We start from the raw sequence: 27,542 nt of genomic DNA on the forward strand, positions 1-27,542 counted from the left end.
TCTGCCTTTCTCGAGGGCAGGTCTAGGGCATGAGAGCAGTGGATTCTCTTCTTCCCTCGAACTGATAGTGCCTTTCCTGAACTGGCTGGACCGGGGAACCTGGGTGGAGGACAGGGCTCAGCCTCAGTCTGCTGGGCAGTGCTGCTAGCTTAGGGGTGCTTCCTGGCCTGGGGCAAGCTGCCTGGTTCAGTGATGTTCTTCCTGGACGTGCGGGACTGTTGATGGGTTTAAGATGTGTCTCTGGGCTTGGGGGTATGTACGGGTTTGGAGATAACTAACAGGTTTTGGGGATGTGCCTGGGTGTGGTGTGGTGTGGTTGCTGCCAATTAGGGGGGAAACTTCAGGGTTTGGGAGTGTTTCTTTGTGTGTCAGATGCATGTTGCATGGTTTGGGTGTTGCTGTCATGTGTGGGGTGCATCTGGTTTTGGGGTTCATTCCTGGATTTGGGTGATTCAGACAAGGTCTACAGGTTATGTCTGGTTTGGGGATGCTCCTGGAAGCTGTTAAAAGCAGGCTCTGATACAGTAGAAGCAAAGCCTGTCCCTGCAGGAGCACAAGCCAGTGCATCACGTGAGGTGCTGGGCACACTATGCTCTCTGGATGATGTTCCAGCAGCTCACCTTCCCAGCCATTCCTGAGGAGAGCTGGGCTGCTGCCCCCGGGGGTTCTGAACTTGCCTGCTCTGATGTGAATTAGTGCCTTTCACTCCTGGAGTGCCTTGGGGTAGTGTCCACTTCACTGTCTGCTCTGCCTCGGCAGATAATGGGATATTTCTGACCACAGTTCAATGCCCTTAGACCCTCATTGGAGTCTCTGTTGAACTCTCAGACCCACTGCCCTGACTTTCCGTCCTGCTGCTGGTTTGCTTTTCCTAGTGCAGCTGAAGCTCAGGAGGTTTTCTGCAGCGGAATTCCTGTAGTGCCGGGCAAGGTCTCAGACATTTCCTACTGTCACCTCAGTTCACCTTTTACTGTCAGCAAGCACTGAATTGGCACAGTCTGGGCTCCTGGGCTATCGGATACTCTTGCAACTTGTTTGTAACTTTTTTTTTAGCACTTTAGACACTTTGGAAATCCTCCTGGAGGAGGTATCTCATACATGGCAAAATTGGTTTGAGAATGTGGATCCTGAGGACTAGAAGCCATCTGATAGCAGCCTGTCTGTATCCTTTGTATTTCAATTGTTTAACAAACCATTTTCATTCATTTTGATTTTCAAAATCTCTTCAGCAGATGCCCAGCCTACAGTGTAGAATGCTTTGCTTTATGACACATTTCTCTTTGAAGATAATAATTTGCACTACATATTAAAATACTCTGGAAAAAAACATACAACTCCTTTTACAAATCCACCAAATGATAAAGAAATTACAACAGAGAAATGGCATAATATTTGTTTCATATTATCAGAATTTCTCCCCTCCTCTCAAAAAGCCCTAATGCACTTAGGGTTACTAATTAACACAACCAGACTTAAGACTACTACAAGTTTTCCTGTAACCATTTAGAAGAGCTCTCAGGGTTTATCTGAGATGATTTTCTGCTTGCCATCTGCTTTCAAGACTGCAGCTGGCAGTTGGGCAGTGGTGTCACAGCAGCCTCGGCTGTGTGTCCAGAGTTTGGCTTTACTACCCACTGACAACACAAAACCCTATCAAATCTCAGGCTGGAGCAGTGTTGAGACAAAATCAGGTAACATAGCATGGGATGTGTGTGACAGCTCCATATCCTGGTGAATTGGTAGAATCCTGGTGAATTTTCTTTACTACTATAAAGAAAAACAATATTTCTGATAAATTCTACAAAAATACTTTATTGGAGTTTTTATTTTTCCTCAGGCTGGCTGCTGAATTATGTCAGGGAAAACAAGACTTATTAAAGTCAGAGAAGTTAGTGCAGTATGGACTGCAGTAAACTTATTTTTAATTACTCTGAAAAATCTTGACCTGGTTCTGATTTTGCTATTAACAATTAGCATACTGACATTTTACTTGTGAGGGATTTGAATCCACCTTGTATTTTCAAATAATTTAAGTAATGCATTTGCATAAAGAAGTACCATAGGTCATTCTACAGCCCCTCTTACTTCCCTTTCAATTGCTGTCCACTGTTTATCTGTTGACCTTGCTTTTTTTACGTCTCTCTCTGAATCTGTTGTGCCAGTGAAGCACATCACATCCGTTTTGCAGCCATGGCTTTGTTTCCTTGGTAAGACTGTGGGAATTCTTCCCCTATGCATGTTTCATACAATTCAGTGGACTGTTTTATGGACCTCTAGCTAATTCTTGTTCTGCCTGAAAATCAGTTTGAATTCAGTAAGAGACTACCATTACACTAATTTACATTCCTGATATCTGCTGATCCTGTAATTCAGTAACGAAAAAACAGTCACAGTTGCCTAATCTATTAAGTTAATTTTAAGATGATCTAATTAAAAAAAAAAAAGCATTTATCAAAGTGCAAATTAAAGGTTGCAATGGATTTCATTTCAGCTGGTACATAATGACCTGGAAAACACAGTGCATTGGTAAGTGTCTATCAGACAAAAAAAATTCCAGTGACTAGAATATCATGCTGGCACCAAGGAGCTAGACTTTCAAAAGGGCTCAGTTATTGAGTGTTGAGCACTGTTGGACCTTGGGTCTTGGGTCTGAATATACTCCTTAAAACCTGGTCATGAGTTGCCTTGAAGGGCTTGCTTTGACTGCACATAATGTTTGATTTAAGGTGTTGACCTTTCCTTACTGAATGAGAATATATATATATGCTGTGGGTTTGAAGAGGGACCAAAGGGAGAGTTACTTCTAAAAATAGTCTGTGCTTGTCCAGCCTTTAAAAATGAAAAATAGATCGTTTAAGAGTAATGGCTTACAGTGTGCTCTCATTACTCATTTTTAAATTGCTTTTCTTGGCACCAACAATTCTATGCTGGACCCCCTATTCCACAGTTGGGAAGAATCCAGCATTTTAACTCTTTGATCAAACTCATAAAACTCTTCACAATTATTCTGTCTTTGATGGTAACAAGAAACAAGAAACTCCCAAAGTATGGATAATAAAGTATAAATATCTCCAAACACATACTTTTGTGGCCCTAAGCTACACAGACTCCTCTAATGGTGATCCTCTGCTGCAAATACTCAGCGAGTAGCTGGAATACACAAATGTAGCATGTAAGATTGTTAAAAAGCAGATCTCAGCCCTCTCAGCTAAAGATCATATTCCTGAATGTTTTTCACATGATTCATTAGCTCCTAACATCAAGTGTCATCCTTTTGGGAGAAGAGCTTGGTAAGGCACTATTTAATTTTTCCTCAATAAAAGTCAGCTGTGTCTTGGTCTTACAGAAGATCAAGAGGACCCAGTCTTGTTTCTTCACACAAGAGGGAAGCAGAGATGTCTGTGGGGTGTAAATGCTCTGCCAAGCAGGGGAGTGGCAAGAAGCACAGGTAAGAGAAGCAGAGGTTCTTAACTGCAGTAAAATTTACTGTATCATGACAAAAAGAAGGTATTAAAATCACCTTTTAATACTACCTGGTTGACATGAAAGCTAAGGGAGACTTGTGATCAATTTTCTTTCCTATTTTTTTTTTTTTGGTTTGACCACAAAACCAGATAACCCATTCTTCACCCAGTTCTACTAATGAGCTTCTTTCTCTGAGGTTTTGTACCCTGCATAATGGAGAACATCTGTACCTCGAGTAAAGGTTGACATTTCCCTGCCTATTCACCAAAGGCCTTTTTCTCTTCTTTCAATGCAACACTACAAACTCAATGCCTGGGAAAGAAAACTGGCGGGGTCTCCAGAACATTCTATTCTGATCACCTTCCCTCAATATTTCAGCAGAATTACCCAATTCATATGGTAATCATTTCCTTCTAATCAGTGTTTCCTATGTAACCTTGTTTATTCAGTCCTACTTATTCCCACTTGCCAAGAAAGCCAAATGAGACTATTGGGGGCATTTGTCTTTCATGACACTAAGAACAGATTAATCATGCTGACAGCATGCTAACAAAAGGATGGTTTTCATTAATTAACACTTATAAATAATTTGTTAAAGGTTACAGAGTGCTTAATGTATTCCTTAGTAGACAGTTCTTACATGGACCAGCCAACCAATAAATTGTTTATAGCTAGAAAAAGCTTTTCTGTTGGGCTTAGGATACTTCACAACCTCTCTGAAAACCAAGGGCCACCTACTATCCTGAGCAAAATGCTGATTGCCTAGTCTTGTGGAAATGGAGTATTTTGTACCTCATTGCCATAATGTGTTTCATATGAGTTTATTATATTTTTATTATTCACACATATCATATCTCTTTTTATTTTGCCTTGATTGTTTGGTCATGTGCATAGGATTGATTTTTTGAAAGGGGATAGACCATTTTACAGCCTACTTGGTGGTGTCTGGCAAATCATCAGAGTTCAGGTCAAGGTATAGTGGTTTATGGTATGCACTACTCAGGTAGGTGCTATTAGCAACTTATTCATTAACTCTTCCTAGAAGTGCCCTCATGGACTTAGGTTGTAGTCATTAACATTGCTGAACAGCTGCATATACACACATGTGAGCAGGTACAGTTTATATTTATGAAGAAACCATCTGATTTTATTTTAACAGTAGTAGAATTTTAAGTTTCATAGGGCATCTAATGAAGACTGAAAAATCTGGATTTAAAATTCTGAAAAAAGGCAGCAAAGCTTGTCCCTGGTGGGCAAGGACTACATCAAGTCTCCTAATGCCCCTGGTATGTTAGCAAGATCCAGTGGATGCTACTTAATCACCATATATTGGCAAATACATTTAGTATTTTTTTTATATAAAATTATAGTGCTGTGCAGGCAAAATTCTGGGAAGGTTTATATGCTTATAAAATTTCTATGAGCCCATTGCCTTCTGTTTATCACAGTGCTTCTACAGCAGAGGATAGAAATGAAAGATGAAGATGTTTTCTTCGTTACCCATCTCTGATCTCAAGAGCTCCATGTGCATTCCAGGATTCTGCAGTGTAATCTGGGCTGATCCCAAGAACTCAGCTGGATCCTCCAGAAGAACCATCCACTGTCACAGAGTTTTTATAAGCAGTCTCAAGACGATAAATGTTTTCTTATGGGATCACCCAGAAAGTATTATTTAAAAATGAGATCTTTATGTGATAATTTTACACCTTGTAGGGAAACTCCATGAAGTGGCTCATGTTCTTTACAATGGGTTCCCCAGAAAAACAGCCAATGAAAATGTAGTCCTGTGCCAGTTGAACAAGGTGAATTTTCAGTTTGACTGTAGCTGTAGGGAGATGCTGAGATGTACTGGCTTATTTCAGGGGTTAAGAAGCAGTACAGACTTTAAATCATGTACAAATATAGGTAACAAAAAATTTTACCCCAACCTTAGCAAATGCTGGTAGATTTTGAAAGGAAATTTTATATATCTGGGCCCTTTTTGCTGTTCTATTACAACTCAGGAGTAAAAGAGAAATCAGAATCAGGTTATTTTACAAATACATGAAATGTTGGAAAATTAATTTAAATAAAACACATTGCAGATGCCTTGAGTAGTTAGATCTCATACAGCTTTTGGGCTGTATTACTCGGCAGGGATCCAGATTTTATCCTGTGGCCTGTAAGTACAGTAGTAGGAAAAAAGTGCCCTTTTTGAATCCTCAAGAAAACTCCTAGGAAGGAATGGCCTTCACATACATAAGCTGTCAAAAATACTACAACAGTTAAATACTGGTAATTGCAAATTTATTGCATAATTTAAGAAAACCTTGCACATTTAATAGATAAGGAATAGGAATTATCCTCCAAGCTGCAATATATTTAAATATTTAAACAAAATGAGAGAAACTGCTATTTATGACATGAAGACAAATCTCTGTTGTGAAGTTCAGAACAGCCAAAATCAGCCAGCACATTTTGCTTCACTTTTAAATGTCAGGTGTTAAATTGGAACATTTGCATGTGGTCTGGTCCCACTTAGGAGAGTGCCCCTGGGGCGTGCTGCCCTTCCCATGGGAGAGGTGGATGAGTGGGAATGCTGTGCCAGGAAGGAGCTCCTGTCTCCCCCCCGGAGCTTTCAGGAGCTCTCTGTGAATGGCAGAACTGTCTGAGCCTGCAGAAGACATGGCTTTATACGGCTTCACACAGCAGTGTGATCCAGTCCCAGACTGGCTTCTTCTATGGGAATGTTCCAAATGACATCTAATATTTAACCATAATTGAGACATTTAGAGGCAAAACATGTCTAGACTGACTGATGTTTTGAAACAGCTACTCCCCCTTTTTTCTAGCAGTGTGTCACTGTGAACTGCATATAGTTAAATAATTACCATCAGATTTTTCTCTTTCATTCAGCATTCTTAACGCATAGGTAAAACTCTTGGCCACAGATTAATCCAATTAGACTCTGTAAAGGATGATGGTTGTTTTTCACAGGAGCTCACATAATCCCAAAGTCTCTCTTAAGCTTTAGAACTGAGAGGATCCTTACTGCTCATATTGGAAAAGGTTACCATGCAGCAGTATTTTCTAATTGAAGTACAGAAATAGGAGCAACCCAAAGGGTAGGCTGAAGTAATATGCCAAAATATGACACAATGTAGGCCAAAACATAATATGTATCCCTGTACATAATGACAGCACTCACTAAACATTTTTAGCATATGAATAGAAAATAAATTAAAAGAGAAAACTTGTGTTTCAGGAAAGAGTTCAAGGCAGGAGAGGGATAGTTTTAACTCGCCACTCTCTAAGTGGGAGGGGTTTTTAAGCAAAAGTGTGTGTTGGTAACCCAAAACCTGACCATGATCTTTTGTGTATGTCATTATGGGATCAGGAATTCACAAACGTATCTCTTGGCAGTGCGGCAGACTTCATCCACCCACTTGCCCTGGGATGACTGAGACAAAAAGACACAGTTTTCACGTTTGCCCCCGTTGGGCTGGGCACGGTCCCAGTTGAAGTACTGCAGAGCCATGCCATTGACATCAACAAACCTGCCTTCATTGACCATGTCAGTGACACCCAGCCAGAACTCGGACACTCCGGGGACACTTCTCTTGCCATAATCCCGAAGGATGTTTGTCTCCTCGTTATTCCTCGGGATAGCCAGTGTGCCCCCCTTGGCTATGCAGTCTTCATTGGCTTCATGGAAATGTTTGGTGCCTTCTGACATGAGATAGCACTTCTTGTGGGCCTTGGTCCCACGAAGACACACTGTGAACAGACAGGAGTTTGCACGTTCAGTACAAGTGTGGGCCTCAGCTTTCAGTAATGGTTGTCCAAACGATAATTTTCCAAAAGCACGTTGAAACTTGAGTAGACAAATCCTTCAGCAAGTGAAAGGCTCTTGACTCCATAGACTGGGTCTGAAATTCGGAGTAAGGTCAGACTTACCTGCTGGTGCTCCAGTTCATGTAGGACCCTGTGTGCAGCCAGCACATCAGCGTGCCTTTGGGAACATACTGCTAAAATATAACCCAGGCCCGTTCTCAGTGCCCCTTTTAGCAAATAGTCCTGCTTTCATGCTTTTCTACCTTATTTCAACAGTCTTGAAACTGATGGAATGGATGAGGTGTGGATGTTTGTTTTGTTGCCGGGTATAAGTTGGTTATCGGGAAATCTGTGTTTGGCTTTATAGTGGACACAGATCTAAATGTCTTTTAATATTGGTGATATTTAAGTAAAGTAAATTTTTACATCTTATCTAAGCTCAGTTTCCAGCAAGCAAAGGCAGGACAGAAATGTGCTGTATTAAATGGATCCTACTGACCAGGAAAATATTGATTTGAAATTCATAATACAGATGTCTGAGTGATTAATATAAGTGTAATTCTGCTTGTAAAAGATTACATATTCACCTCCCTTTGCATTAATTTGTTTTCTTTCCAGCAAAGTCTCCTCTTTCAAACTCTAAATCCAGATGAGGTAAAGTGACTTCAATCTATAAATGCTTTAAAAAGGTGTACACTTATTACTCAGCTTACAGGACAGTCTGGACCCAATCTTCTAAACATTTGAATTTTTAAATATGTTTACTTTTACTTCTGCTAGGGAAGTCTTGATATAAAGTCCAAATGGACCAGAGGGTTAACTTGGCAGCTGCTCTGTCACTGGAATTGCCTTGCAGAGCTGCTGCTGGGTTTGTTCCAGCCCGAGGTCTGTGGGGGCAGGAATACAGGAGGGAATCCTTAAACTTTGTCTTCCAGCTCTCCTAATTCAGATTTGTAAAAAACTGGTTCTTCCAAGAAAAATAATGATGGCAAGATGAACCCTTCTTGGTGGAGTGTTTCCTCTGAGCTGAGAAAGTTACCAAAGGCCTGGAATAGACTCCTGTGACAATTATTTCTAGAATCCTGCATATTATTACTTGCAAATTATTTCATTTATTGCTTAAGTTCATCTTGTACTTCTGTACATCTTCTGTCCTGATATTTTCTATAATCTGGTTTTAATTCCTGTCATCTGTTCTTGTAAAAAAATAATTATCTCTCTGGTTAACAGGATATGGAAGTCACTTTGGACCACATCCTATGTCTCAAGTTTTTAGTATTTCCAGTTGTAGTATTCACTGCATTCCTTAGCTACGTTTTCGGAGTCATAATTTCCTATTAGAGTTTAATCTTCAAATTTTAACCCTTCCATTGGCCAAAGTAATGAACCTATTTATTAAAAGTGGAACACTTCAAAAAACTTTTATTTATGATAAAGATCAGAGAGACTTTACTTCAGCAATGCTGCAGCAATGATAAGGACCAGATGTCTTTAGGGAGAAAGTATGTGCTGCAAATGGTGTGTGGCAGCATTTCACATTTCACTCTATGTAGACAGGAGGCCCAGGAAGTTCAAGCAAGAGAAGAAATCAGATTTTTAAGGTGTGTCCTGGAAATGTCCATAAGCTAAAAACTGAGCTCCTTTTTTCAGTTGTTACAGGACATTAACAAAGACAAATCAGAGCTAGGGGGGTGATAGGTGTCTTTTTGCCAAATATGGATTCCAGTTACACACTGTGGTTTATAAATTTAGAATAAAACTCAAAATAAGTTTTGAGGAGAGAAAGTCTCCCAGTTCTGGTTTAATTTCTAAGCCACTGCATGCTTCCTCTCAAGCTCCTTCTGGAAGCAACACAAGAATTACTTTTAAACAAGAGTTACTTGTCTAGCACAGGCTCCCTCTTTTAGGAAACTTCTAAAGCCTTCCTATAAGACATTTGAAATAAAAATATTTTGTAAAGCCCAAAAAGCTGTATGTAATCCAAGACACAAAACTGAATAACCAGATATTACCATTCCTAAGGAAAATATGTTGTGTTTCATGAATATGATGTCATTTTCTGTAATGTCCTCTCGTACATGTTTAAATGCCAGGTTTTGTGTCAACAGCTGTGAAAAAGCACAACTGTCTAGTAGGTACATGTGTATTTACCCTTGTTATTTTGTTTGGAAATTTCCATCTGGTTATTTCAATACTTAAAGGACTCTGCACATTAGTCCAGAATATTTCTCAACTCACAGTGGATATAACTTTGAAGTTTTATGGCAACATACACATTTGAATATATGTTCATATCAAAGCTGGGCACTTAAATCTCTGGCCACCTAAACTCTCAGACCCAAGAACCCTCATTGTGTTGCCTTTGATGACACAAAGTTCAGAACTTGAAATAGTGCATAGCAAAGACAAAAGTAGTTCTTGCTCTCAGTGAAGAATCACCACTCATTCCTTGTTAGCTGAGACCTGATTTTACTTGAATGCTTCCTTCAACACTTGTTTGTCTCAAAAAGCTGTGGAGCACCATGGTTTTATGGAGCTGTGATCCTAGTCTTAAAATCCTATTAAAGAGAGGGATGGGAGTGAAGAAGAGAGGCAGTGAGAACTTTTGGAAACCACTGACCAGCACAAGCTGCTTTACCTGTCTGGAGTGCTTGTATTTCCTTCAGAGCATTTACTTCTCGCCACAGTTTGTCAATCTGGGTCTTCAGGTCATCTTTTTCTTACACAAAAAGAATATACAGAAATTAACAGATATGCACACAGTAGAACAATTAAAAATCACATGTTAAAAGCTGTTTCAAAATATCATGGGTTGCTGCATTGCTTAGATGCATTTTGATTATTTTCAAAGATTTGTCCTTAATGAAAACATTCCTCTAGATTTCCTATAAAAACACAAGGAACACATCTTTACCTTTCTTTCTCATATTTTATCATGGATGTTGCCTTAAAAACGGTTTGAAAATCATGGGTTGTTGCAGCTGATCATTATTTAGTGATCTGGTATCTGTTTTACAGAAAATGTCCTTTTTTCTTTTGAACCTGTACACTCTGGTGTATGGATATGACATACAAAAAATAGGAAGACACAAGTTGTTTTTCTTTAAAGAAATGTTATTTCTGTGAGCATGAAAGTTTCACAGAACTCTTGTTTTAGCACAGGGAGGAGCAACAACCTGACGTCTGAATGTCACAGATGTACTTGCTGAACTGCAGTCTCTACTTCCCAGGATCAGCCTTCCTCTGTCCCTCAGTACAGAGAGGGCCTGGGTACTCGAGTCACGCAAAATCACTCTGAATCAGCATTTGTAGCACTTAAAAAAGCACCAAGAATATGATGGGACAAGAAAAGAAGGTAATTTGCGTATAACTCCATTTTTGTGTCTTTTTTTTAAAAAAAAAAACCAAAACCAAAAACACATTATAATGTCTTTCAGGGCTCCCTGCTTTCCCAAGGCAGAATTCTCTGTTCTCCAGTCAGTGGTACTCTGTGCTGGCACACAAAACGTGAAACCAGCCTGTGTTTAGGAGCCCTAAGCTTAAAACCCTAGTGATCCCAAAGGATGTGTCTACAGCTGTGTGGCTCCAGAGCAGCTCAATTTTCTTGTACAATGGTTTTATCAAAGCCACAGCTTTTTAATTAACAGGGGTTCAAATATTTGCCATTAGTGAGCCACCATCATACCTGCTTTTATTAGAAATGTCTTTAAATTAAATATGCAGACATTTCTAAACATTCTGTGGTTTTGTATTTACTCTGTAAGCTTTGCTGTGGGAACTGGTGCTTCATCTTCTCCTGCTAACTCTTTAATGTTGACCTGCTAATTCCACAAAGAGTAGACAGACATTCTGTTAAAATTTGGAAATAGTACAAAAATCTGAACAATAATCCTTGAAGCCTGAATACTTCTGCTTGTTTCCTCCATATACATGAATTTCCATTTTTCTCATCTTAGTCAATATAGCTACATAACTAAGAATGATCAGCCAGAGTCCTCTCTCAGCTGTACCTGTGAGTTCTAAATAATGTTGACAGAGGTGAACAGCCAGAACAGAGCGATGTATTTGCAGCCGTTACACAGCTCTATTTCCATAATTCATTCTGGCACCTTATTTGTGGCTTTGCTAACTCACATAAAAATACTTAAAAGGCAGCTATAATATAGACTCGAGTGTCCTTTATAAATAAACATTTGTGTAATGTTAGTTTCTGGTTCATGCAATGCTATTTAAAGTACACAGTAAATTTGCATAGTCTATAAGCTTCTATCCCTCCTCCCGATTCAGACCCAGTACCTTTCACTCTACGTTTGCTGTGCTTCTTGGCTTTGAATTTGGAAGCCTGGCTGACAGTCTGATCCAGCAGTAGTAAGCTTATGAGTACAAAAATCATAAGTCCGGTTTGTGCCATGTCTCTTTGTAAGACCCTAAGAAGGAGCTTGAAGAGATTCCCTGTAGCAGCTCTGAGAGAGGTCACCCGGACCCATCTCAGCAGGGACTGCCTGAGGTCAGCTTTATAAGGTGTGGTGGCAGGCTTGGCTGGATTCCTTGCCTACGAAATGTGTTTAATGCTTTAGCTGGCTGTAGCATAAGACACCCCCTTGTTCTCACACCCCATCTGAAGCTGCTGTTTCCATTCTGAGCTCAGCTGTACCAGCCCTGAACTCTGCACTGGTTGCCTCACCCGTAAGCGCCACATCTCCTGTATTAACACTGCAGCCAAAACCTATGGAAAACCAGATGGATGCTTGTGCTCTGCCAGCCTCCAGGAGGGGCAGCCAGAAAATTTCCACAAAGTGTCAGAGGCTCACCCAGCATGGCTCTGCCCCAGGCTGGGTAAGTCATGACAGTGGCCAGCACCTTCCACTGAAGCAAAACCAGGATGCTGCTCCAAATGCAAACATTGCAACTAGAGACCCACACAGAAGATAAATACATTAAAATCACACTATGTGAAGAGTGTATTTATTGGCTTATGAAGAGTTAATAAATGCCTGATAGATATATCTGCATTTCTGGTTGAGAGCAGCAATCAGCAGGGTCTAGTCAAAGGAGCAGAAGGTAGCAATGCTTTCCCAAAGGTTCCCACATCCTGACTGTAGGGTCAGAAGAAAAGTAAAACTCAAGGTGCTTGAAGCAGGACAGTGTCTCCCTGGAGTCTGGAGAATTCTCTGAGTTTGAATCTCTTTCATTTGCCTTTGGGCTCTATGGACTTCTGTGGGGCTACCTTTAATTGGGATTGCTGTATGAAGTAGAACCTCTCCCTGATTTTGGTGACCCAATGAAATTGTCACAAAAATATTCCCATCCATCACACTTTTTCTTTTTTCCTTTTCTTTTCCCCTCATTAAAAGAGGGTTTGATTAAAATGTGGACTCCAAAGCCATCGCTGGGTGCTGGTTGGTGCAGTTCATGTCCTTCAGAGCTGTTCTTCCTGACATCCCTTTGCCATCTCTGCCTTGATTATGTTCTGCTCACATTGCTGACATTTTTTGGTTTTTTTTCAAGACTGTTTTATTAAAAGAAAGCTGGGATTTAGGAACATGCTGGTGTACTGCATGAATACTTACTGGGTTTTCCCAACCCCCACTTAGGGTACTTCAGTACTTTCAGTGCAAACCATACCTGCCCTGTCTGTCCTGGACACCTTTAAACACCTCCCTGTATTCTCATATTCTGTAACTAGCAAACATCTCTTAACCATTAGCTAAATAAACTTTCCATAAATGCATCTTGATATGATCAAACTTAGTCCCAGTGATCCTTCTCCAAAATACTGAAGTATTAACATACATTGTGTTGGAAAACTTCTGGGTCAACATTGCTCAGTCCTCAGAGCTGTTTTGGAGCACAGCACACCAGAGATGGCTGTTGTGCATCCCACCCAGCCAGGACTGCCCAAAAAATCTCACACAGCTGCAAATTTCAGTCCATGGTAAATGTGGAAAGGGCTGGCATCCCAACTAGCATACCACAACTGAAATGTGAGCTGGCAGAGAGGAAAATAAGGAGCTTTACAAGGGTCTAGTTCAAGATTTAATCTGTCCTTTAGGACATGCTCTAAATTCGGGCTTGATACATACTTTATTCCAATAGTATTGGGGCATCAGTATAAGTTAATTAAGGGCAGATGGCTGAATCAATAACTGCCTCCAGTTAGTTTTTCACGTGGTGCCTTCTCAGATATTGTGGAACTGCACATGAAGCTGATCCTGAACCATTGCAGCTTTCAACCTGACAAATTAAACTGTGCTAATTTCAGGTTGCCTTGATAAGGCAGCTGCACACTCCTGGAGCTGTTTCATGTGGAACTTGACTGTCCCACAGGCTTTGGGAGAGGCTGGAGCAGTAGCTGGGTCAGCAGGCCTTTTAGTGTGTATGTTCAAGGTACCAGAATGGATTTGTTCCTGCCCCTAGGAGCTTGAGCTCGCTAACACGGGTTCCTTTTCTTCCTGTGAAATGAGTATGACAGAGAAAGATATATACTCTGCTGGGGCAGCACACAAGTCACTAGAAACAGAGGGATAAAGAAAACATGGATTTGGTATTTTGACAGTTCTTGACCAAGAGCCTGAGTGAAAAACTGCTTTTTGAAGTATGCCGTGTACTGTCCTTTCAAGAACAGAAATTCTGTTTTGAAACCTTAATCCCCCTCATTCAGTAATTTCTCTGACCATTCTGCCAGTCTGCAAGTAACTCAGCTGGACTTCACTCCTAAAAAGTGAATCACAAAGCTGCCCTTGCAGCTGCTGGGATGGACCACAAGGATATGTGGGCTAGAATTCTTCTGGAGTACTCAAGAACAATTTCCACGTTTATGACTAACCTATAGCAACTGAGGAAGCTGGTTTAGCTTCTTGGGTATGGTGTGTGGGTAGGAGAGCCGGAGAACAGTCAAAATATGTTGCTGGGAAGATGTAACCTTGCTGTGCTGCTGTGAGGAAATGGAGCCACACAGGAGGCTCCCTGAAGTGAGTACCTGGGCTGTGTATGGGCTTGAAACCAGCATTAAAATGTCATTTAGAAGTGGGTATTTTATTTTACTGGCATAATTACAGTAATATTATATAGCCCAGGGAGTGAACACAGTAATACACTGATAGAAGTAATTTTGTCCTGAAACAAATTATTCCACTTTCCTTATCAGAGCATAGTGTATAAATATAAATATTCTCATTGCTTTAGAGCTGCATCCAGAATAGGATGGGATTGTGGTTTTTTATTTTTTTACACCACTACAGTAGAACTTCTGCATGCAGACAGAATTGTGGTTTCTCTTGAAGTGCTCTGTCTGATATGAAACATCTTGCAAAAGCCAGAGTTGCTGTGCTGCAGTGGCACCTGGGGTTTTGGCTCCCATCTCCCCACCTAATTCCATTTGCTTTCAGACAACCAGACCATTCAGAGCATAAACATCCTCTGGTAAAAGGCTTTTTTCAGTTTCTCCACAGAGACTCTTCGAGGTAAAAACTGTTTCCTTCAGAGACAGTTCTACCTTTATGTGCTCCTGTACACTGGCTCAGGAGAAGTCTTCATACAGCTGTTTTTTCCTCTTCATTCTCAGCCATCCCTGGGTTTATGGAAAGAACGTGCAATGGGGCACAGAGTGTGAGAAGCCAGTGTGAGCTGAGGACTGGATGCTGAGTTCCTGAAATGGGTCTGGCTGCAGATGTACAACAGCACTTGTAAAGAAAAGCTTAAAAAAGATTCAGTGCTTCAGTCTGTTGGGAAATGAATTGCCAGTAGATTGTCTGTGTTTTACTGAGACCTACAGTCCCCTTGTGCTTCAGAGCTAACTGTGCTGTGGGATGTTTTACCAAATGGGAAATGGATGAGCAGTATCTGCTCCTGGAATCAGAGCAAACTCTATTCTTCTTGCAGCATTTCAGTTCTAGAAAATTCAGCTCAGCTTTAGGAAAACGAAGCCATTTATTTGAGTGAAGTAGGTGAGTAATTATTTGCCCCTTCTATTGAGAATATAAAGAGAAAATGAAAACTGATCAGAGCTGTTGCCAGGATAAGGAATTGCAAGTGAGGCAATCTGAAGAGCCAGGATGGTCAATAAAAGTAGATAAGAGAAAGGTTAGTAAAAGGGTTATCACCTTCAATACATCAGTTTTTATGACTGTCTTGAGTAAATGGGACCCACTGGTTGATTTTTATTTGTTTCAATTTAATGTAGTAAATTTTGCGAACTCTCCTAGTCAAGGATTATGTTGTGCCTGGAAAATTACTGTATGCCTGGTTTCTTTGGCCTTGGAAAGTCTTGCAAAGTCTTTCTTAAGGATTTGATCTCAGTCCTAGAGGCATGAGGCAGGATCATGGCTGACATCCCAAGACCAAAGTTATTTTGGGGAAATTAGTACAAACAAACTGTGTTTAGAAAAGAGAAGGGCTAGCCTTATGGTATGTGAGGTTTTGTGAAACTTATTAATGATATTTTGGGGTTTTGCCATTGGTTCAAGTTTTTTCCTGTCATGCTAATTTGGAGTTTTGAAAGGAAATTTGCTGGGTACAAGTGATCTGCTCTGTCTGACGGAATTAAGGTGGTTCCAGGTTTATTGCAGAACCAGGCTGCCCACCAGTGACCTGCACTGAGTGTCAGTGGGTTTTGAAATGAGGACATTCACGTCTTCTTTAGATATGTGATTCCTCTCTCCCAAGCACACACCTCACCTTGGCACTGTGGACTGTTACTGATTGATCAATAAATCTGCTTCTCAATGTGGTATTTTCCAGGTCCAAACAGAGCTGTTATTATCTACAGATCCAGTGCTTTTCAATTCCCATGTTGTAAATATCAGCTTAAAAAAAACCCTGAGATACAATAGTGTGTGTAAACTGAAAAGATGAATCAGGGCAGTATTTTGACCTTCAAGTGCTTTTTGTATCTCTTATTTTGGGGTCTTTGTCACAAAGCATCTCACAGCTGGGTCTCACCAAGCAGAGAGGAGGGGAAATGATTTGCAAAATGCAGCAGAAAGCTTGTCTTACATCTATCACACATGTTTAAAACAAATAGCTTCATCTCGTCTATGTGACCAAATCATCTCCCCCTTATTCCTGTCATTCTCTTGCAATGGCACTGGATATGGATTATAGGTTGTAAAGCAGAGAAAACACAGCTGATCCAAGCCAGGGAGAATACAGAAGAGATTCACCAAATCGACACAAAGCAAGTTAAGAACAGCCACAGAGCTCTTCTTTTGGTTTTCTGTCCACTGCACTCTGCACTGACACGGCTCCTTTCTTATGGTGTCCTGGTATCTCAAAGGAATGACAGAGGTGCCAAATCATTTTTACTTCAGGCCTTTAGCTGAAAAGATAAGAAGAAGATGCACAGTGTTTTTCTGCCTGTCATTGCCTGTTTTTTTTTTGATCAGGAGGGACCCCAAAGAACTAGGTGCTTATTTATAGATAAATGTTTTGCTGGTTATGTGAAATGTGCACAGAGAGCAAACCACAATCCCTCTCAAGAAAGGGACCTTTTACACATCAGCTGATTCTGGCATCTCTAAAGATAAGGGAGTCTAGGGGAAAATTTAAATCAGTTTCTTTGCCTTCCAGGTGCAAATAGAGGAGTTGAATGGGGTCTTTTAAAATGCTACTCCTGTGGACTTGGCAAAGTTTCCATGTTGGAAATTCTTGGCAGCAGCTCAGCTCTTTCACCTCTTGGGATGTGTGTGTGAGAATATATCGCTTTCTCTTTTGTAAACACAAATTACCTGTTGTGCTATTTTTTCTCCTTTAATCTGTGCTGCCTTTTTACCTTCCTGGAAATGACCTGAAGTCATCCTGAACACTTAATTTGTCCCTTTAAATATTTCAGGTTTGATCATCATAGCCACCCTAATATGAGGTTTTCCAGCCTCACATTAACATGACCTCAGCAGGTTCTGCTCACCCTTACATGTGCCAGACAAACTGATTTGGACAAAGCCTTGGTTTAGGCACTGTGAATCTCTCCAGACAGCCTGAGCTGCACATCCACAGGTTCACAGCAGGTTTCCAACAGTGCAGCTCTGCACTGCCAGGAGGGCTGGGCAGAGCAGGGATTATATTTTGGGGTGTGTAGATGTTGGATTTTCCTCATCAGGATGGAAATTCAGACTTGTCAGGAGTGTGCTCATGTCTGCTGTTAGTGGCTGCACTTCACTAAGGACTTGGAGGTTCTGCTTAAGGGCTGAGGCTTTCTGCCTTGCCAAACTAAAACTTGAGTCACAGGATCTGCAAACAGCTGACCCTGCTTCACCGAGTTTCAGGAGCAGCACTGTCCCCATGCACAGGCATAATCAGCTCCTGTGCCAGGCCTCAGGCTTGGAAAACTTGGGATGTGGCCCAAATAAACCACCATTCTTTAAAATGTAAACAGAGTTTTTAACTGCCTAGTCAGGAAGGAAAAGTAATACCTACATATAACTGCTTGGGAGATGTCTGCTTGTCTCTACAGGCAAACTCAAGCAGTGGGAATTAGCCCTGGTTTGCTGGAGGCTGGGGAAGAAGGAGGACAACTCCTGCACCAAGCCCTACCTTCCTGCTCTGTGCTTGTCCCTGCCCATGTGCTGGGGTGGAAGTGAAAACCACACAACTGGACGATGCTCACACAAGGATGCTGAGAATGGAAAAGAAAAACTGGCCTGTATAGGTGTAATTTTCCCTAATGGCCCAGTATGTCCAGGCAGAAATAGCATTGTCTCTGGCAGGGGTGACCCCTGGGAAAGGTCCCAGGTGTAACTTTCCCTCCCATCCAGCTCTCCAGCACACACAGATATGCTGTGACTCTTGAATACCTTTTCAAAAGCTGCTCCTAACATTTTACTGAACACAACACAGAAACCTGTAAGGTCTTTTTAAAGTCTCAGTTGCCTTTTCCTGCAGAAATCTAGTGTGGGCAGAAAGAAGCAAGACAAGTCAGCACAGCATCCTCCTGCCCTGTGATCTGCTGTCCTTAGGGACCTGGAACCCAGCAAAGGTGGGTGCTGAAGCCAGAAGAGTGAGGCCACTAGTGCAGATGTGCAAAACAGATATTTATGTGTCTTTTGTCCTGTGTTCTGTAGCTTGTTCACTGATAGCGCTCAAGCTATTCAGCACTAAGCCAGCTTGTTAATGTCTGTATAAAATGCAGTCACTGTACAGTCTAAGGTGCAGGCATACCCTGGCTGAGGTCCTGGCAGTGTTGAATGAGTAGGATTAGTCCATTCCAGAAATTTCAGGATGTTCTAAACCCTGCCCTACACGTTTGGGAGAACCCTGGAGGGTTTAAATGAAAAGCTGAAGGAATCAGCAAGAACGTGGCTGCAGTTATACCTGGGAGAGTACACACATCTGCATTCTAGGGAGATTTCATAAACTGGGATTATGGGTCTGGACATAGCATCCTTCAGAACTGAAGAAATTCATGCTGTAACGTTACCTGAAAGTGCCTGTTGGTCATGAAAAGCAAGATACAAATCCCTACTCCTTGCCTTCTTCCTGAAAAATGAGGCTCCTCTGGTAGAGCTGGGGGATGCCAAAGATACGTACACTCTGTGTGTGCTTGGGCTGTGTGTGACCCTCACCTCCCACTCCAGAATCCCTGCCCAGCTCCCAGGTGTTCCCAGCACCGTGCAGTGTCCCCTCCCTGTGCCACAGCCCCTCCAGCCAGGGGCAGGGGCCCTGAGCTGTGGCTTTATGCTGTGGGATGGACCAGCTGGGGATGTGCAAAAGGCAGGGCCGCACTCCCTGATAGACTGTACAGTTTTCTGGAAAGCTCTTTCAAGAGGATACAACAGGATTTGTACAAAATTAGTTCGTAATCAAGATTTGTATGTAAAGATGGAAAGAGATTTGTGTGGTCTTCTGTACTTAGCTACAAACAATTTACATCCATTTAAAACTGGAAACCTGACCTGGACCTCAGTGCCAGCACATGATGCCACATATTGTCCACATATGTCTGTGGCATGACCTCACACATCAGGGATGAAGGGAATTCAGAGACTGCATTCAGCGTTGTAGGTTTTAGAAACTGAAATGTTCTTCCTCAGTGGCAACAAGAACAGCAGGAATGAACAGCTATTTATTCAAACGTGTTCAAATGGAAAATATTGCAGCATTTGCTGAGCAATTTAGGCGCTGTGTAAATATAAACTTCTCAAGATATGTTCTTACTCAGTCGTGCACATCCTTACTGCAGTTTATTCCCATTTCCAGCAGATGTCTTCAGTGCCCTAGGAATGATCAGAACAGCTTTGATTTTATATTGCTTATCCAACAAGCTAAAAGAGAAAAGAGCAGGCTCTTCTCTGCCTGTTCAATGGTCAGGGTAGATCCCCTTTGCTGCACAGCCTCATGCCAGTGTTACCCAGTAAAGCATCAGGCTGATTATACATTGTTTAGATGCCTCTGCTCTTGGAAGAGCAGCTGCAGACAGACACCCATCAGGTCAATCATGTCTGTACAGCTGGGGTTTCAATGTTGTAGCAATTTACTGAGGAATTTGGGAGAGTTTGTCCTGTTTTTGTCAATAGTGTTTCCTAAAATAGGATTATGGGCCCTGCATGGAATAAATATATACCAAAGGGACAAGTTACATCCTCATCTGATCCATCCCACAGCACAAACCCAAGCTCAGGTCCTCTGATGGCAAGGAATTTCCATTTTAGATCATTTACTTGCACCAGTGGCTCCAAAAACCCCAGTATAAACCAATACTGCATTCTCAAGAAAGATAATGGTGTTTAGCAATGTGTATTTTAACATGGAGAGTTAAGCAAGGATTTAGAAAAGAATCCTGTGGGGGTTTTCCCCACCAAATAAGCTACAACAGAGACATAAATATTACTTGCTGAATTTTTAATGCTGTAGCTATGACAGGATTGATTTAGAGGATTAATCAGCTTGATGCTATCCCTATCAAAGCCAGTGGGACGAGACCTGTGAGATTCCAGTTTGAGATGAGCTTGCCAACCTAATGAAAATAAGGAAGAAAGCTTGCAACAATTACCCTTTTATTTTCCTGTTTTGCTGGTTGATTAGTGAACAGAATGCTGTAATGACTTTATCCACCACTGACATGTTGAACAAAACACAGATCAAAGATCTCATATGAATCATATTATGTATGCTCTATTAAGTTAAACCACAACCTCAGGGAATGTGCTGCAAGAAAAAAACGTTTTGAAATTGAGACATTTGATGTGTGGAGGTGAGAACTGGCAAGAGCAAGTGTGGTGCAGGACAGGCAGTGGCATCAGCACGTTTCGCTGAGGGGTTCCAGATCAATCATTCAAGTGAGACCTTAAAGACAATTCCCTGTGTATATCTCCTGCCCTGTGCCTGTGCTGAGCCTGGGCAGTGCCCTCCTCTAGTGCCACCCTGCACAACCCCACCCCTGCTCTGTGGGCTCAGCATCCCTTGGCAATCAGACTGCACGATGGCACTTGCTTTTACAGCCCTCTCTGCAATACCATCTCCCAGCTGATCCTCACATGGAGCAAACTCAGCTCTTCTCACGAGGGGAGGGTGAGCCAGAAGGGCTGGATCTGCAGCCTCTAAATCCAGGCATTTGCTGGGTTTGGGGGTCACCCTTTCCCTGGGATGAACTCACCAGAGGCGATTATTCAGATGAGCATGGAAAGAATGATCAAGAAAATAGCAGGAAATTCTTTCAATGGCCACATTCAGTGTTGGTTTTTGCTCTGAGTTATCTGATGGGAAAGCAAGGGAAATTTAGATTACTATCTGTCAAACCCCTATACTTTTATGGAGCTTTCCTGACTAGCCCCTTGCAGAGGGCATTCAGAACATGATTCTGTGTATCTCCATTGCTTTGGAGCAGGTATGATTTGAGACACAGCTTGTGAACCATGCAGGCAAAGCTTTCAGCTCAGCTGCTGTTAATTACGATTCCTTTGGTAAATGGAGAATTAAATTCCAAAGATCCGTAAGTCCTTTAATCAAATGGCACTATTAGGCAGTATTATGGCATTGGACAAATAATTTAAATTTTCATTTCTACAGCAGAAGCAGTTCAGAAATTCAAAGCAAAGAAATACATGGCAAGTTACAGGAGACTTGTTTTGGTTTTTTTTTTTACAGTGGGAAAATATTTCTAATGTAAAATGCAGACACTAGGAGGAAAAAAAGCAGCAGCCGAGCAAAGAGAAAAATAATCTGCCAAATCAAATTGACTTAGAAAAACACTTATCATCATCATCTCTCTTCTGTGTTAGCAACAAAAGAAATGTTTTCTCCTAGAAGCCTCTGGAAAACATCACTGATCTAACAGGGCTCCAGGCCACAGAATGCCTGTCACAACAGAAGCCACACCAGTCACTGCCCAGCAAACCTGGCACAGCAGCCTTTACAAGTGTTTGGTTATTAGCTTATCACCTGGCTGGCCCAAGGAGAGAAATCCTTATCACAGATAATGCATCCAGCATCTCTGCCATCTCAGTGTGTTCTTCCAGGGCAGGAAGATGCTGCATCATGTCCTGCTGCACGGCATGGTGAGCCCCAGCTCTCCATGGAGGAAACACATTTACACAGATTACCCAGCAGGCAAGCACAACAGGATTTGTACTGCAACCTGCAGCTTGTCAGGGAGATGATGTTTGGCAGAGACACAGCCAATGTCTGGCAGAACGTAGCACATTTCCAGCTCTGGCAGAGGCAAAGGCAGAGGTGCTTCCAGCAGGGAGCTGGAGGCTGATGGAGCAGGACTGGCAGAGCACCTGGGCTGGGCAGGAGGGGCAGATTGCAGGAGCTGTGGGCATGAGAGGCCCAGGTGCTTCACCCTGTGGTTCTAAGAGCAAACCTGCCCCATAGAAATGCTCACCTTCTACTCCCCATCCCCTCAGCATTCACAGTAAAACAAGTTTTCCTTCAGTACTTTTCTTTTTGGCTAATTTTAACATCTCAGCCTGGTCACTGTGCAAGGGAAAAAACAACTCTTCCAGACAGATCAAAGCCTTGCTAATCTTTGAAGGAAAAGAAACAAAGAACTGCAGCCCTCCCTCAGTCACAGACCTCATCCCCTTTGCAGTATCTGGGAGCTGCTGGTCCTAAACTAACAAGTGTCAGTGGCATCTCTTAATTGAATCCCATTTAATCCCTGGCTGCCCAATTTGAAGGGTGATACCTGTATCAAGCATTAAACATCATGAAGCTTCAGAAGCTGAAAGAGTCTTCCTTTGATTTTTTAGATTATGCTTCATTTGAGACAGTTTTAAAGCTTTTACCAACTGTGCAGGCTGTTCTTCCCTAAATGAAAGCTGATCTTACGTGATGGCAGGTGTAGGAGTTTTTAAGAGACAGGACAATCACTATGAGGGCTGTCAATGCTTGCTCCTTCCCTTTTCTTCCTCATCTTGCCCAAAATGCCTGCAGTTCCCATAACTGAGAAGAAAAGTTTCTATATGTGAAGGGTTAATCCACGTGTGTGAAGTCCACCTGGAGTTTCTCTTTCACTCTCTGCGGGGGATGAAAGTGGATGTGACCCATTCTCTTCAGAAGGTAAAAAAATAATTTTCCTGAAGTGCAACCAGAGAACAGCCACGATGATTGAGTATTGCAGGGATTGTGGAACCCCTTCAGAGAAAGGTTGGGACCTTCTAGAAGCCCACACATGCATCAACAGAAAACATGCTTCAAATGCTTCAAATCCTTCTCTCTTGTTGCTTTTGGGCAGAGATACACAATTCATTTCCCCCCCTACATTCATCCTCTAACTCTTCCTCACCTGCAGTGTTCTCCCAGAGTCTTCCAGCTCCTGCAGATGGCTGATGGGGAGCTGACAGAGCCAGGCCAGGCAAACACAGGAGCAATGCTGGCTAGGGTCAGCCAGCAGGGCAGGGCTGAGCACTCCTGCTCTGACCTGTGCTCTCGCAGGAGAATGCTGGCATGTTTGCCTGGCTGTCACAAATTCCTGGGAGAAAGGTACTGTGATGCACAGAGCAGTTAGAGTGTGAGGATTGTCCTGGCTCTTTCTGCAGTGGAACAAAGCACTGGCTCACATCAAGGGACCCCAGTGCTGCCAGGGGGAGAAGCTCCTGCACAGTTCTCCCAGAGCTGGGGGCTGTGCTGGCTATTGTGCCCAAACTAGGAGAATCTTTCCTGACAAACCCAATCAGCTGCCAGAAAATGAGAGGGGAAGCACAAAATGGAGGATGGGGTGAGAACCAGGGGTACTGAGGATCCAGGGTGGATTTTTGCATTTCATGTAGATGCTGCACAAAGGCAACCTGCCACATCCTGCTCTGTGGTGGAGTGTGTGACAGGGCACTGCAGATGGCCCAGTGGGAAAGGTGGTAGAGGAAGAGCTTTAGTAGTAATCACAGAGAATTTGCAAAAGGCTATGGCTGTTTGCTTTCAGCCTCATCGTGACCCCGTGATTACAGATGCACTGATCATTACTTGCTTATTAAAGCTTAAAAACAGAGGGCAGAAATTTACTCTTCGCACTCAGCACTGCTCCTATGAGCTTTGAGATTATAGAGCAGATTTGGTAACTACTGAAGTGAGATTTTCCAGGGACATCACAGGCTTTGGAATGTGTCCTGTGTGACTAAAATGTACCAAAGCCAACACTCCCTCTTTGTTTAGATATTAAACTGAAGTTCATTCACTTCTTTCCCTCATGTAGGGAGGCCTTTAAAGCCATGTACTCAAGTACAGGCTGGAGATGACTGTAGGGCTTGGTAACCATCACCAGTTCTTTCAAAGACATGGAGCCCTGGCTTAAAACCAAGGCCCAGGAGAGTGAGATTCAAAACTTGGTCATATCCTCCTGCTTTCTACAAGCTAATCGGTGATAATGGCTTTTGGATTCTATTTTAAGGTCATTCCGTTAGGGAATTCTGATTTTTGAAAGGACCTGTCTCTCTGAGGATAACTTGTGTGGAAGGATAAGTCCTAGTTTCTCTTTGTATAAAAATACACTTCCCTAAACACTTAGTAAAAGGTGTTTATAGAATGTTTTGAATTTCTTAGACTGTGACATTCAAATTTTTATATCTACATTGTTCTGCAAATCATCATGCAGCACTTTTAATATCCTTGATTTACTCTGTAATAGTCAAATTATTTGTGTATCCCACAGTGACCAAAATGGAAAATAAGACCTCATATCTTCCTCTTAAGCAGTTCCAAGTCAGTTCCCTAAAGTGACTGTAATACTAGAATAAAACATAGAGGCCAAGGATAATGCTATGCTCAACATTTTATTTATATTTTTGTGTAAACATAATTTGCTTTGTAGGCACAATATAACAAAAGCTCTAAAGCAACAAATACAATTAAACAGTGTTTCAGTACACTTCAATCAGGCTTAAGTTAAAGAAGCTTTCACAGTTCCTTTAAGGCAAATTGAGAAATAATTTGTTTCACTTGAAGAAACTATCCAATTGTCTCAGAGTTGATTAAACAACACTGTCAGTAGTAAGCACAACCCTTCATTTCTGCTACAGTAAGACTTGGTCGGTGACAAGCCTTGGCTTCACCAGTTTGAACAGCACGGCCTGCACCCCTGCCAGTGTGATACTACTGCTTGTGGTCTCCTGAAAGGTACTTCGGGCTTGTGGGCCAAATTCTGCTAGCACACATCCTGCTTCCAGAATGCCTGAAAAACTTCCATTCATTCCAGCAGCAGCCTCCCTCCATGCTATATTGATCCCAGTAAAACACAGAGCAGAGTTCAGCTTCCTGATGGTCACACTCAGCTGTGTTGCACTCAGGTACTTCCAGAAGCATTCCTTTGTACTCACTGCAATTACCTGATATTCTGCTGATCAGAAAATGGCCCTAAAATTGGTATGAATTAGGATGAGAAGTATTTTTTGCCTTGCTAACAAAACCAGAAAGAACTAGCCAAAATTATGTGATTGTTGTCCCTGTGGTGTCTGTGGCCATGACCAAGATCACCCATATTTGTCTTGCAGGGTAATTTAGAAGCAGAGCCCACCAGACTGTGGTATAGAACAGAAGAATGGGTTTGCTATTCTGCTTGCCCTACTAATTTAAGGCCTTGAGAATGCCACTTACTGCCAGCTCGAAGGTCACCAGCAATATTGCTCACTTTGGCGTCAAATCAAAATTCCTAGTTATGTTAAGGTCTGTTGCAGGACAACATCATTACACTAGCTGCAAAACAAAATTGGGCATGTTTCCTACTGCTGTCAGCTGATGAGTCACGAAAACCTAATGGCCCTTCTTAAAAGTTCAACTGGCAAGCCCAATAAATGGAAAACTCTCACTGAATACTTATTTTCTCCTGTGGATAAAGTCCCTGTTTGAATCCAAAATGGCACTGCAAGCATAGGCAAGTCCAGCTGGAAAATGAACTCAGCTATAATGAAGTGAAAAATGAAGTTCTGGTTGGATCAACAGCTCAAAAGCTTTTTGGCATTTTTCTCCACAGTTATTTCTTGCTGTTATTTTTGAATTTGTTCAACCCAAGGGGAACTCCTTCAGAATGAACCATCTGCACAATTATCTGACAGCGACTTCATGAGTACAGTGTGAAGAGATGGACATTAATACTTAGGCAGCAAAACCATACAAACAGAAAAAACCTAATGAGAATCTTCTAAAACCACACATAAAAGTCATCCAGACCCAGAAGTCCTCTCACACTGAGAAAAGCTTGAGAAGCCCCCACTTTTCATGTTTATCAATTTTTACCTTCTATCATAATATGCTACTTGTAGATTTAGTTGAACAATTAGTCATGTCTGGGTAAATACTTCCTTTTGAAAAAAGGAGTATTAATTTGAAGCTGTAGGCAGTATGCAAGGTCTCTGCCAGTCCTTCAGCATTTCTACTGTATGTGATCACAGTAATTTTAAAATAACTGTTTTAACAAGACAGTTGAGGACCTGAGTAGCTGCTGCTTGGACAGGTGAAGGATGTGGAAAAAATACTTTTTAATGTTTAGATAAAGTTTCCACTAGTGGGAGGTAGATAAGACTAGCTGGTCTTTGAATACTTGATCCTGTAAATAATTATAAAGGTAACTGTACATATGGAGCAGAGCTTTTGATAGAACAATTCACCTAGATGGAAGTTATCCCTGTACATGAATTGTGGTAGGATTAAGGCCTAAACCTCATTTTTTACAGGGTTAACTTCTGCAGGAGTTCAGCTCCAGCCTGACAGTTGACCACATATTAGCGATTTCAGATCAATAAACTCCGTCACCAATTTTTTTTCCACAACCTGATAAGTGATCCTTACCAATGCAATTTAAAAATGAAATTTAAAATTGGTTTGAATTTGACATGTAAGTCAATGTGTCCTTACCAGAAGATGCTGATCAAAGCCTCTCAATTAATGATTTCGTGCACAATTTCAGATTCCATGATTCTGGATAAGGTACTTTTGAAAATAAAGATAGTATTGCTTGTGAAATGATGAAGTATGACTGAGGAAAAGAAAATGTAATCTTTGTTGCAACTTTTATTTGTGGTTCATTAAAGGAAAACTATTTTAATACTGAAAATCCAGAAATATAAAATTATCCCTTCAGTAACTAGAATCTTTCAGACAGCAAGTGGGGATGTTTTTTTTTACTGTTTCCAACTTGCAAAAAAAGCCCAAACCTCCCCAATAACTTTATGCAAGATGTTGGAATTTGCATGAGAAAGATGCCCATCTAAAATTACACAGTAAGATAATAAGGCTTTCAGACAAGAACAGAAAAATCCATGGGACTCCTACAGGGAAACTGGGCATTACACAGAAATGTCATAATACTGCACTGGATGAGAATGGCACTTGAGTTCAAAACAACAATGATCAACAGCTCATAGCTCAGCTGACTGCAAACAAATACAACACACACTGTACTACAGCATTTGTTCACTGATGCACAGAAGAGATTTCCCAGTCTTGTTCCATTCTCCCTCACGACTCTTCCTGCCTCCGCCGCCTCTGGCTGCTACTGGATGAAGGGCATGCGCTCCTTGTTCTCGTTGTCCCCTTCGTGGTCCTCCTCCTCCTCTCCAGCCTCGCTCGTCTCCGTGCTGTCGTTGGCCATCTGCACCATGAAAGACCAAGGACATCAGAGCACCTTTCCCACCCTTTGATTCCTCCTTATTTCAGCTTAATTCATTTGATAAAGCAACTTTGGAAACCCAAGAAGAAATGAAATACAAAATGAAAATAAACGTTCTGTCTGTGCAAAGCCTCTGCTGGCTCCACACCACTTCCAGCTAAACCTGCAAGCTGCTCCCCCATGGCTCACAGCTCTATTTCCTAACAAAAAGCTGTTTGTAGGACAGCTGCAC

The 27,542-nt window shown here is 41.8% G+C and overlaps 3 protein-coding genes across 5 annotated transcripts in view; 1 reads left to right on the forward strand and 2 right to left on the reverse strand.

Annotated features, from left to right (window-relative positions):
• LOC148183167 (uncharacterized) overlaps positions 1 to 27,542 on the forward strand; it is a 38,712-nt gene that overhangs the window by 949 nt on the left and 10,221 nt on the right. The window contains exons 3-5 of one of the 3 annotated variants that reach the window (XR_015773784.1): positions 1,054 to 1,162; positions 3,328 to 3,448; positions 4,914 to 5,025. Coding sequence is in view for 2 of the 3 variants with exons in the window: in XM_088062337.1 (XP_087918463.1) it covers positions 3,347 to 3,448; positions 4,914 to 4,947 (136 nt within the window). In the remaining variant the exon portion in view is untranslated. Of the gene's footprint in view, positions 1 to 1,053; positions 1,163 to 3,327; positions 3,449 to 4,913; positions 5,026 to 27,542 lie in introns of those variants that run through there. The other 2 variants (XM_088062337.1, XM_088062336.1) reach the window with 2 other exon arrangements.
• On the reverse strand, positions 6,811 to 11,689 carry CLEC3A (C-type lectin domain family 3 member A). The gene is made up of 3 exons (XM_005526403.3): positions 11,575 to 11,689; positions 9,917 to 9,997; positions 6,811 to 7,221 (listed from the first exon to the last, which is right to left on the reverse strand). Exons 1-3 carry the CDS (start codon positions 11,687 to 11,689, stop codon positions 6,830 to 6,832), a joined length of 588 nt encoding a protein of 195 aa, XP_005526460.1. The 3' UTR covers positions 6,811 to 6,829.
• The window catches only part of VAT1L (vesicle amine transport 1 like), a 54,141-nt gene continuing 51,059 nt past the window's right edge, over positions 24,461 to 27,542 (reverse strand). The window contains exon 9 of the mRNA XM_005526404.3: positions 24,461 to 27,292. Coding sequence (XP_005526461.1) covers positions 27,194 to 27,292 — 99 coding nt within the window. The 3' untranslated portion in view covers positions 24,461 to 27,193. The remainder of the gene's footprint in view (positions 27,293 to 27,542) is intronic.

The sequence above is a fragment of the Pseudopodoces humilis genome, chromosome 14, assembly GCF_049639895.1.
Source record: "Pseudopodoces humilis isolate 2021_Gansu_Grassland_sample_001 chromosome 14, ASM4963989v1, whole genome shotgun sequence".
NCBI classification, from domain to species: domain Eukaryota; kingdom Metazoa; phylum Chordata; class Aves; order Passeriformes; family Paridae; genus Pseudopodoces; species Pseudopodoces humilis.

Coding starts and splice junctions, on each gene's coding strand:
- CLEC3A (XM_005526403.3), bottom strand. CDS start 11,689: ATGGCACAAACCGGACTTATGATTTTTGTACTCATAAGCTTACTACTG. Junction 9,998..11,574: donor CAGCAAACGTAGAGTGAAAG/GTACTGGGTCTG, acceptor TTTTTGTGTAAG/AAAAAGATGACCTGAAGACC. Junction 7,222..9,916: donor AATACAAGCACTCCAGACAG/GTAAAGCAGCTT, acceptor GTCTGTTCACAG/TGTGTCTTCGTGGGACCAAG.